Source organism: Arachis duranensis, chromosome 1, assembly GCF_000817695.3.
Source record: "Arachis duranensis cultivar V14167 chromosome 1, aradu.V14167.gnm2.J7QH, whole genome shotgun sequence".
Lineage (NCBI taxonomy): Eukaryota > Viridiplantae > Streptophyta > Magnoliopsida > Fabales > Fabaceae > Arachis > Arachis duranensis.
The window spans coordinates 7,744,274-7,755,361 of record NC_029772.3 but is presented as its reverse complement, the minus strand read 5'-3'; the positions used below and the strand labels follow the sequence as shown (position 1 = coordinate 7,755,361).

At 31.0% G+C, this 11,088-nt stretch overlaps 1 protein-coding gene across 2 annotated transcripts; it reads left to right on the top strand.

Annotated features, from left to right (window-relative positions):
• Nucleotides 1-5,833: 5,833 nt before the first annotated feature.
• Nucleotides 5,834-8,698, top strand: LOC107474095 (ubiquitin-conjugating enzyme E2-17 kDa). Of its 2 annotated transcripts, none has more exons than XM_016093681.3 (5): nucleotides 5,834-6,001; nucleotides 6,096-6,175; nucleotides 6,494-6,621; nucleotides 7,609-7,713; nucleotides 8,241-8,698. In XM_016093681.3, the coding sequence occupies exons 2-5, from the start codon at nucleotides 6,106-6,108 to the stop codon at nucleotides 8,382-8,384; spliced, it is 447 nt and encodes a 148-aa protein (XP_015949167.1). In that variant the 5' UTR covers nucleotides 5,834-6,001; nucleotides 6,096-6,105; the 3' UTR covers nucleotides 8,385-8,698. The 2 variants fall into 2 exon arrangements, with proteins under 2 accessions (XP_015949167.1, XP_020991973.1); XM_021136314.2 differs by having other exon boundaries at nucleotides 5,847-6,001; nucleotides 6,081-6,175.
• The last annotated feature ends 2,390 nt before the right edge of the window (nucleotides 8,699-11,088 follow it).

Sequence of the window (11,088 nt, the reverse complement as noted above, 5' to 3'; positions counted from 1 at the left end):
CTTCGTCGGCGACGAACAGCAGCAACACCACCCCTCTTCTTTGAATTTTTCTCCTCTCTCTCTCTCTCTCACATGTGTTCTTCTCTCTTGAATTTTTGGTCCTGAATTTGAATATGGTATTGTTATTGTTGATGGATTTTTGAATCTGAATATATTTTGTTGTTGATTCTGTGTTAGCTTTGTTTTTTTTTAATTTAAAAAAATAATTGTTGTTGTTGTTGAAAGTTTGGGTGGAATCGAAATATATTGTTGTTATTGATTCTGTGTTAGCTTTGTTTAATTTTTAAAATTAAAAAAAATAATTGTTGTTGTTGAAGATTTTGATGGATAGAGTGGAGCAGGGAGGATGGCAAATGGAGAGATGATGATAAAGGGTATTTTAGTCCAAAAAATTTAAAAAAGAATAATTTTAAAATGTTTAATAATGTTGAGGATAATATTAATAAAAAATGTCAAAGACAATTTTGATTTTGACCTAAAATGCTAAGGACGAAAAAAATACTTAACCCTAATAAACATTATTTTGATATTTCTTAACAATTAAATATGTATTTTTTTTGTTTTGCTAACTAAAAAATAATTTAAATACACAATTAATTAATAACAATTATATTTTTATATGAATATTAAAAATACTTGATATACGAATAGTATTTTTCAATAATATACTAAATTTAAATTTTAGGAGTAAAAAAGATCCCATAAAAAGGCCTTACTTCTTTTATGACAAGACTTTTTTAGGGCTTTTTTATATAAATAAATAAAAAAATGTATTAATTTTCATAATACACATACATAAAAAGTGTTTCGAAAATGTGCCACTTTAGGAGAGACACATGCAAAATAAATTTACTCTCCAACTCAGTTGGGGCATCCGTGAAATGGCTTTGCTATGGCAGATTGAAAAGCTGCGCTCTGAAGCCGTTGCTGGCAACCATGAAATGGAGCATATTACAGATGACACACACGAATTAGACCACATCAAGAGGTAGCATCCACGAATTGGATCCAAAACGTTGGCGGTGCACACAAAATGGCCAACTTGTGTAGGAAAATGGCTTCTTCTGTGAATGCTGACACACTCGTTAGCATGTTTTTTTTTTCTAAAATATTTATTTTATTTTATTTCTGGAAAGAAATTCTCGTTGGCACAAACGTTTATATAGAAAAATTCGGAATCAATTTTGCATGCAATACATCTTAAGTGTACATTTTGTGTGCTGTATATTGTGGTAGCCCCATCAGAAATACCCATTTCATTGGCCCCAGATACAAAATAGCCTCCCCCTATTTTGCTGGCACCGGGCTAAGACATGGCTCTGCTCCTGTCAATTCCAATTCGCGTCCCTGTTGAAATGACGACTAAATCCATTTTGCAGGTGCTTCCCATGAAATGGTCCTGCGCATTTTTATAAAACTTTTTCTACATACATATTATGTGAATTAATATATTTTATTTACTTATTTATATAAAAGCCACTTTTTTAGTGTTATATACTTATTTTATTTGGTGATTCCGTTTTTTATACCTTAAAATAATCATATGAAAATATTAAAATATTATTCCTACTTAATTTTTATATCTATTTTCAAAGCTCTACCCTTTTCATTTATATATATTTTTTAAGTATGAATCACTTATGTACTAATTATTGAAATTTTAAAAAAATATTATTTTTTAATTACAATAATATTTTTCATCTTAAAAGTAATTTTTTAAGTATTATTGTCATCTAATTTCAACCAAGTAGACTCAACACCAATAAAAACCGTTCCCATTAAAAGAGCGTGATTATACGCGCGTATACATTATTATCGTTATCGTTGTCTTCTTCTTCTTCGCGTTCCTCTTCCTCCTCCTTCTTCGCGTTCCTCTTCCTCTTCCTCCTCCTTTTTCTCTTTCTTCTTCTTCTTTGCGTTCCTTCTTTTCTGCGTATTTTCTTCTCATCATCATTCTTTTGTTGTTGATGTTGTTGTTGTATTTTTTTCTTTTCTTCCTCCCCTCCTTGGTGATTTTATAACAGTATGTGTTTTGAATTGTATAGAATAACGAGACCAAATGTATTTTAATTCAGTAAAAAAAGAACCGAAATTACATCCAGATTGAACCGAAAATTAAATTTTGAATAAACCGAAATTGCTTAATGATGATGATACATAAACAAACTCATTTAAAAAAAGCACAGACCAATTGCACTTTATTTAAATCCAGAATAAACCGAAATTACTTAATGATTGCATTCGAAAACAAGCACACAAACAAAATTGAATGATTAGAAATTCACTTAGAAATTAACTGAAATTACATCCAGAATGAACCGAAAATTAAAATCTGAATGAACCGAAATTACTTAATGATGATGATACACAAATAAACTCGTTTCAAAATAAGCAAAGACCAAATGTACCTTATTTAAATCTAGAATAAACCGAAACTACTTAATGATTGCGTTTGAAAACAAGTACACAAACAAAATTGAATTATCAGAAATGAACTGAAATTACATCCAAAATGAACCGAAAATTAAAATCTGAATGAACCAAAATTACTTAATGATGACGATACATAAATAAACTCGTTTCAAAATAAGCAAAGACCAAATGTACCTTATTTTAATCTAGAATAAACTGAAATTACTTAACGATTGCGTTTGAAAACAAGCACACAAATAAAATTGAATCATGAACAAAAACATATCCAAATTCATCAAGTGATTTTGCAGCATTATGCGTTTATTCTTCTTTATTTGATTTTTTCATGTTTTTATTATTGTTAAGAGGGTAAAATAAGTAGAATTATGAGAAGAAAAAGTAAGAAGGAGAAGACGAACAAGACAAGAAGAAGAAGAACATGATGAGGAGTTTTAAGGAGTTTTTTTATTCTTGATTCTTCTTTTTTGTTTGATTTTTCTTCTTTTTTTTCTTGGTTTTATTCCTCTCAAGAGAGGATGTGAGAAGGAAGAGTTTTGAATTATGCAGAATAACGAGACTAATTGCACCTTAGTTCACTCAGAAATGAACTGAAATTACATCTAGAAAGAACCAAAAATCAAATTTCGAATGAATCTAAATCACTTAATGATGACGATAAACAAACAAACTCGTTTCAAAACAAACACAGACCAAGTGCATCTTATTTAAATCCAGAATGAACCGAAATTACTTAATGATTGTGTTCGAAAACAAGTACACAAATAAAATTGAATGATCAGAAATTTACTCAGAAATGAACCGAAATTACATCCAAAATGAACCGAAAATCAAATTCTGAATGAACCAAAATTACTTAATGATGACGATACACAAACAAACTCATTTCAAAATAAGCACAGACCAAGTGCACCTTATTTAAATATAGAATGAATCAAATTACTTAATAACTGTGTTCGAAAACAAGTGCATAAACAAAATTGAATGATCAAAAATTCACTCAAAAATGAACCGAAATTATATCTAAGATGAACCAAAAATTAAATTCCGAATGAACCAAATTACTTAACGATGATGACGATACACAAACAAACTCGTTTCAAAATAAGCACATACCAAGTCAATTTTGAAAAAAAATACATCCAAATCAATTTTGGATATGATAATGTTATCAATATGACAAAAATTTGATTATAACGATAACAAAAACGACGATAACGATAACGATAATGACGATACGTATTAGAAGAAGACAATGACGATAATGATAATGATCATAACGACAATGATGATGGAGGAGAATGATGAAAAAGAACGGATGAGAAGAAATTCCAATAAGAAAAGAAGGAGGAGGAGGAGCTGTTGATGACAATGGTAACGAAATTGAAAAATAATGAAAAAGGATGAGAAGATATAGCCTAATGGGTGAAGAAAAATGTGCGTGCGTGAAGAAGAAGTAGAAGAGAAGATGAAAAGACTTGGTTGGTTAAATTACTTGGATGTGAAGCTTTATTGTTTTTTTAAATAGGAATGCGGGATGGAAAGGGGCCTGCTACGTTCTCTTGAGCACTCATTACCATATCTAACTAGCAATAGAGATCCAATTTGAGTCGATTTGAGAGGGGATACGAGGACTTCATCTGCATTAGGTCTTTAAAATAATAAACCTAAGTTGGATTTAGGATCTAACAATGAGTCTAGGTTGATCTTGCTTGTATTGAGGTCTTACTAGACCCAACTATATGTTGGATTAATATCTTGAGTCATTGTTGTAATAAATACTAGGTTAATTTTTTTGTATATTAAAAAAATCTTGGTGTAATACTCAATCATTGGATTTTATGGTGTTTTTCAAAATTGTGGGAACAGTACAATACGCCCCCTTGGATTGTCAATCCAAGGGGGCGTATTGTACTGTTCCCACAATTTTGAAAAACACCATAAAATCCAATGATTGAGTATTACACCAAGATTTTTTTAATATACAAAAAAATTAACCTAGTATTTATTACAACAATGACTCAAGATATTAATCCAACATATAGTTGGGTCTAGTAAGACCTCAATACAAGCAAGATCAACCTAGACTCATTGTTAGATCCTAAATCCAACTTAGGTTTATTATTTTAAAGATTAACAAATTATGAATAATTTTTAAATAATAATAAAAAATAAAATCACTATTTTCACATATTATAAAGTTTATGAAAAAATTTTGAACAATAAATCAATTCTCAATAGATTATACATTAGTCGTAAAAAAAATAAATAATTAATTCTCAATTTTTGATAACTAAAATTTAAATGATCAAAATTATTAAATGCCGAATATTTTGTACTTAACTAATTTTATTTTTGTTATTGAAATTAATACAGGATAAGTTGTTAATCAATTCTAAATTTAAATTTAAATCTGAAAAAAAATAAAAAAATTTAAAATTTTATCTTACTAACCAAAATTAATTTTAAAATAAGAAATTATTTTGTATATAATATTGTAGGATAGTGTAGTTATTTGCTATTCTTTAATGATAAATATTATCAAATAAAATAGTGTAAGAAATTAGAAAGACATATATTTACCAATTCAAAAAATATTAATTTATTTTTTAATAAAATAAATTATATATTAAATAATAAAAGTGGTTATTGGTTTTTTTTTTTTACATTAACTAATATTCAAGGATGATATTTTGGTACACCGTGTTACAAAGAAATATTAATTAATCTAATAACTTTTATAATAACATAAATCTATAAATTTAAAAATTTGAAAATCATGTAATAAAATGTGAAGTTTTAACAAATAACAATATTGATAACGTTATTTTGACTTCAAAAATAAATACAATACCAACAACTAAAATTGTCCCAAATAAATTTTAACAAAGACAAAACTTCATAAATATTGCTATTAATGAGAAATTCTTCTATTTTAAAGACAAATATAATTTTTTTCTACGAATTTTTTAACTTGATAAGTCAAGAACTAATGTACTACGTATTGATACTCTATTTATTAAAGATTTATTGCTAACTAATAAATTGTTAGATATATAAAATAAAATTTAAACATTAAATATTTATTTAAGTGGACAAATATGACTATTCAATTAATCTAAATTTTTAAGATAAATATTCATTATTTTTAATATTTTTAAATTATAAAATACTTATAATAATAATAATCATTATATATATTTTTCATTTAAATTTTTAATATACACTAATAATAACTAATAACTAATATGTGATCATTAATTTATGATACAATTTAAATGAATTAAAAATTAAAAAACTATAAATTGAGTTAGAAATCAAATTTCATGAGTATTAACTCAACTAACATGTGGTCGTTAATTTAAGACGGAGAGAGTATTTGCCGTTGATCCTACGCTATCAATATGGAGCACGCGAATCCGGAAAACCGAACATTCTAGAAAACCTAGCCTTCTATAATTTCCCCCAATTTCCATTTCTTCTCTTTCTCTCTCTCTTGATTTCCCAATCAACGCAACAAACCAAACCCTTACCAAAATTTTCAACCTTTTCTTTCGCTTTTCCCTTTCAGGTTTTTCTCTTATTCTTCGCTTCTATCATATTCGTGCCTCTTCAGTTATTCGTTTACAATTTCAACTTATTTTATTTAGGGTTTTTTGTCGCAGTTTTTTAAGCATGGCATCGAAACGCATCTTGAAAGAGCTCAAAGATTTGCAGAAGGACCCGCCTACATCATGCAGCGCTGGTAACCCACCTTGATCCCCTTTCAATTTGATATCGTAACATATTAAGGAAATTGTTTAATTTGTAGGACCGTAAAAGTTGATTGATTTTTGGTTATTCAACCCCTCTCGTTTAATGTTTTCATAGCTGAAGGGATCTAATTTTTGGGGGTTAATTATTGCCATGTTGATTCTATGGTTTTTATTATTTAGGTATGTTAAGATTCAGCCCCTGTTGCCTGTTATGTTCTAGTTAAGAAGGAAGAAATTTCCCATCTGTTGTTTCTGAGCTAGCTGTTCATGAAGTTTGGTAAAAAATGTTACTTTCTGTTCTCTATTAGGTCCTGTGGCTGAGGACATGTTTCACTGGCAAGCAACAATCATGGGACCAGCTGATAGCCCATATACCGGCGGTGTTTTCCTTGTTTCGATTCATTTTCCTCCGGACTATCCATTCAAGCCACCAAAGGTAATCTATCATGTACTTTGTTGCCTGCATTCGTAGCTTTTAGGTTGGTGCTTCTCACGATGACATGTTGCTTCTTTGGTGGTTGCTCATATTTCTTGCCGCAAGTTTGCAAACCAGTTTTGGCCTGCTTGAACTTGCACTTACACTTGCATCAATGTTTATCATTTTACATTTGCATTACATAAAATGCGTTTGTGTAAGGAGATTCTGGACAAAGCTCAAGTGGAATTATGGCTTGCTCGTCAGCCTCCCACCCTCCTGAAATCTCCTATTGTAGCACAGGTTCAATGGAGGGATTCTTTGGTCATTTGTTATTGAATCAATTGGCTTTATTAAAAATTTTCCAGAGAGTTTACTACATGTTATGCTTGTTTTTATTATCATTATATGTTATGATTGTTGGATTTTTCATAAATGGTTTGCATAAGGCACCTAGTGTCATGTGTGACTTGACTTGCTGAGGCAGCTTAAGGGTGATAACCTTTTTGATAACTCTGATCCGTTGCTGATTTCACTTGTAACCGTTGCTCAGTAATTCAATTTCCATGGTTTGGTGCTTCCTAGCCATATATCTGTTAACGGGGGAGATTGATTAGTATCGGAATGTGGAGTTTGGAAAGAATATTGCGTCAGCTGTGTAGTTTGTGTGTTACATAACATAACTACAGGTCTTATCTTTTGTGTTCTTGTTTTACTATCCCAGCCACCCTTTTCACTTGTTTGCACATGCACAAAAAACAGTGAGTAAAGATTTCAACAGTATTAAAACGAGGTGTTTCAGCTAGCAAAATTAGATGCTACAATGTAATTTGTGCTAGTTGTCCATGTGGTCATGTCTTATGTTCTATGAGATATCATATATCCTTTACTTTTATAACCGTCTAATTGTTCTCTTTTATTCTTGTGCAATCTTATTTCCTCGATTACCGAAGAATTGCCTTGTTTAATTTTCTCTAATATATGGATGTTATCTTTAAATTATATCAGGTTGCATTTAGGACCAAGGTATTCCATCCAAATATCAACAGTAATGGAAGTATATGCCTTGACATTCTTAAAGAGCAATGGAGCCCTGCACTAACAATTTCGAAGGTTTGATTTTCCTACTTACTCATCTAGTTGATCATCAATTAAATTTCATATTTTCCTGTGTGTGGTCTTTAGACATGTTTTGTCATTTCATCTTATCTTTGATTTGATCTCCTTAATACATCTAGATGTTAGTACTTGCCATACTTGGAGACAATTTTCATTAAGTAATACTGGACTACTAAATGTTATGCCAAATTTAAAAATGCAAGTCTTATGTACCTCTGTAAAATTTCTGGTCAATATTAACTTTTAAGTCTCAGTTTTCTGATTTTCTATCAATTGAAGCTTTGCTTGTTGCTAAGCTGCACTTAAAATAGACATCCATTAATCCTGACTTGAGTTATAGTTTCAGTTCCAACTTCCAACTTGATAATTCACTATGTGGTCTGCAGATACTTAATAAGAAGTGGATCTGTTCTTTTTAAAATTCTCTAAATGGAATCCTATGTGAATGAAAACACGTCATTTATCCTGAGCCTGTTTTGAATGTTGGAAAACATAAAGTTTTTAGTCTTGTTCTATTTCAGGTTCTTTTGTCAATTTGCTCATTGTTGACGGATCCCAACCCTGATGATCCTCTTGTCCCTGAAATTGCGCACATGTACAAGACTGACAGGGCTAAGTATGAAGCTACCGCACGCAGCTGGACACAGAAGTATGCTATGGGATGATTATAAATACTTTTGGTTTGCTGCTGTTTAAATTGAGCTGCGTAATCACGACTACGACTTATGTCAAACAAAATGATATTTTGAATGAATGTTCTATCTTTTCTTATCAGTGGAACTAAGCCATGGTAAGGGAATTGGTTTTTATCATTTGTGAATATTTCTTTGTGAGACAATGGTGATGGAAGTTGTAATGTATTGGCATGCAGATTTCCTTTTTTTTTTTTTAATTGACCTTCTATTCTAAACCTGTGATAAAGTAATATATATATAGTTGTGAAAACTACTTATATGAGTAAGTGGAGTAATTTGAGCTATTAGATTTTGTATCAATGGTAAGATTAAATTATAATGTCATGTAGTTTTAAGTGATCAAGTATATATATTTTTTTTCATCACCCTGCGTATTCGGTTCAACAATTACTCCTTTCACTCCTCACTAGTTGCATTCCTAGGAAAAAAAGGACTTACTGGTTCACAAATAATTAGATTTGGTATAATAAGCTGCACTTACTGGGATGAGAAACAATAGATTTGACCTTAATTGGATAACAAATAGTAGATCACAAACAAAGTAAAATCAAACTTTATATAATTATTTAACGATGGTTGGTTTAATTGGTTCAATTAGTGATTTACCGGTTGAATCAGGAATTTGAAGAACTAATAGTTCGACTAGTTTGATTGTTGATTTGGTTTTGATAATTATGTGTTTGGCTGCCATATGATCATATAAATTCGTTTATCAGTAAGGACACTTTAATTCTTTCATTCTTCTTTTCTCAACATCGAAAGAGTAAGCATAACATTCAAAAGGCAAAAAAGAGAAAACACTAATACTTGAAATAGCCATTATTACATAAAATCGTTCATTGGAAAATAATTGTTCAGGTGTGTTTAAAAACATTTGTGATTTTAATTCGTTCAAGAGTTAAAATTATTTTCTATGCTTTAGTAGTAAAAAAGAATGTAGATTTCAATTCTAATGAAAATTTATCTTCTATGTTTTAGTCTAAATCAAAAGCAGACAAAAAATGACCAGATTTCTAATTCTGTTCTCATGTATACTAAGATCATCTAACTAATTATCTTCTCCATTCAACACAAAACACAACGTGCCTCACCTCTGCTACCATCATCGTTGTGTCTCACCTACCATTGCCGCCAGCATCCTTGTAATTATCATCATCATCGTCATTTGCAGTACCATAGCCATGATCACCAATACGGTTGTTTATGAGATCTTAGAGAGAGAAAGAAGAAAGTAAAGATGAGAGTAAATACTCATAGTTGTCATTGAGATTCACGCAAATACCCATATTAATCTCTAAGATTCCGATTTTTTCATTGTAGTCCTCCAAATAGAGCTCCGAGCACTCAAAGTGATCCCTAGGTATATTTTTGGTGATGAGTCATCACCGGAACGCTGACGTGGACTCGGTTTGCCACGCTGGAGGGCTCCCAACGGCTAGCTGAGCTGGCGAATTTTCAATTTGTATCCAGATTGGTCCCTCCTATTATATGTAACCCTAAATTCCCAAATTCGTGACCCATAATAGTCCCTGACGTTTATGCTTATCCCCATAAAGGTCCTTAAAATTTACAATCGATCCCCATAAAAGTTGATGAGTTTGGAAAACTCTAAATTAAATTAATGATGATCAAACATTATTAAAAGTAAAATTATTAATCTAATTTTGATTGATATATTAATTAAATTAATTTTGCTGTGCAGGTTTTAATTGGGCCGAAAAATGAATGAACTGCAGCAAGCCCAAAATCAAAACTTGCAATCAGCCTTATTTAATATTTCCTAGACTATGGCTGAATGGTTATAATAGATGTTGGAAAAAATAAATTTTATTATTACAAGCCCAAAGAAAGCTTTCCTATATGTTTTATGCATGATCCAAAAATTCATCAGGAAAACAAATATTACTAACTGGGCTAAATTAATTTTGTTGCTACAAAACCCAACATTAGTTTTTTATGAATGTTTCCAAGCTTGGTCCGAAACCAAGTTAGAAAGAAAGCAAATCGGCTTCATGCTTTCCAACGGACTCCATTTCTTTTTAAGGATGGATTTCAAATTTAATATGCTAGCATTGGAAACATAAGAGAGAATATGAGTAACTTTGATTAGATGGGTATCAGTGAGCTACACGTTGCTCAGTAAAAGGGAAGTGGACATTTATTTTTTGCTTTATCAAAACACATTAGTTAATGTTCAATTTCTCTTTCTTCTCTCTCATCTCTTTCTTTCTTCTCCTTCGGTTATTGTCCGGGAAGCCATGGAAGCTACACCTACTCACCGAAAAGAAGAAGTTGCATGCATCAAGACCATCAAGCTAATGATGGCAAGAAAACACATGAAAATAAAAGTATGATGTGGCTGAGATTATCACCAAAAAGTGGTAAGATTTGGTGAGGTAATCTCGGATCCTTCATACTCAAAAAGAAAGAAGACGATTTGGCCAGCAAGGTGAAGATTCTTGGAGGCATAGCTTGTCTCTGATTCTGCTCAACCACCACAGGAAGTAGCTAGAGTGGCGAAGTGATGGAAGAGGCAGAGATTGGAGCAGATGAAGTCATCATCATCGTGAAGCATCAAGGGCCAGAAATCTATCTTGGAGAGCAAGCCAAGGATGGAGCGCCCGGATTGATGAAGTGTGATGAACAAGGAAGAACTAGAGGTACTTGCATGTTG

Bases quoted from the DNA above. Each gene is read 5' to 3' on its own strand.
- LOC107474095 (XM_016093681.3), top strand. From the start codon at position 6,106: ATGGCATCGAAACGCATCTTGAAAGAGCTCAAAGATTTGCAGAAGGAC. The intron at 6,176-6,493 runs GTAACCCACCTT...GTTCTCTATTAG, and splicing joins GCCTACATCATGCAGCGCTG to GTCCTGTGGCTGAGGACATG. The intron at 7,714-8,240 runs GTTTGATTTTCC...GTTCTATTTCAG, and splicing joins CTGCACTAACAATTTCGAAG to GTTCTTTTGTCAATTTGCTC.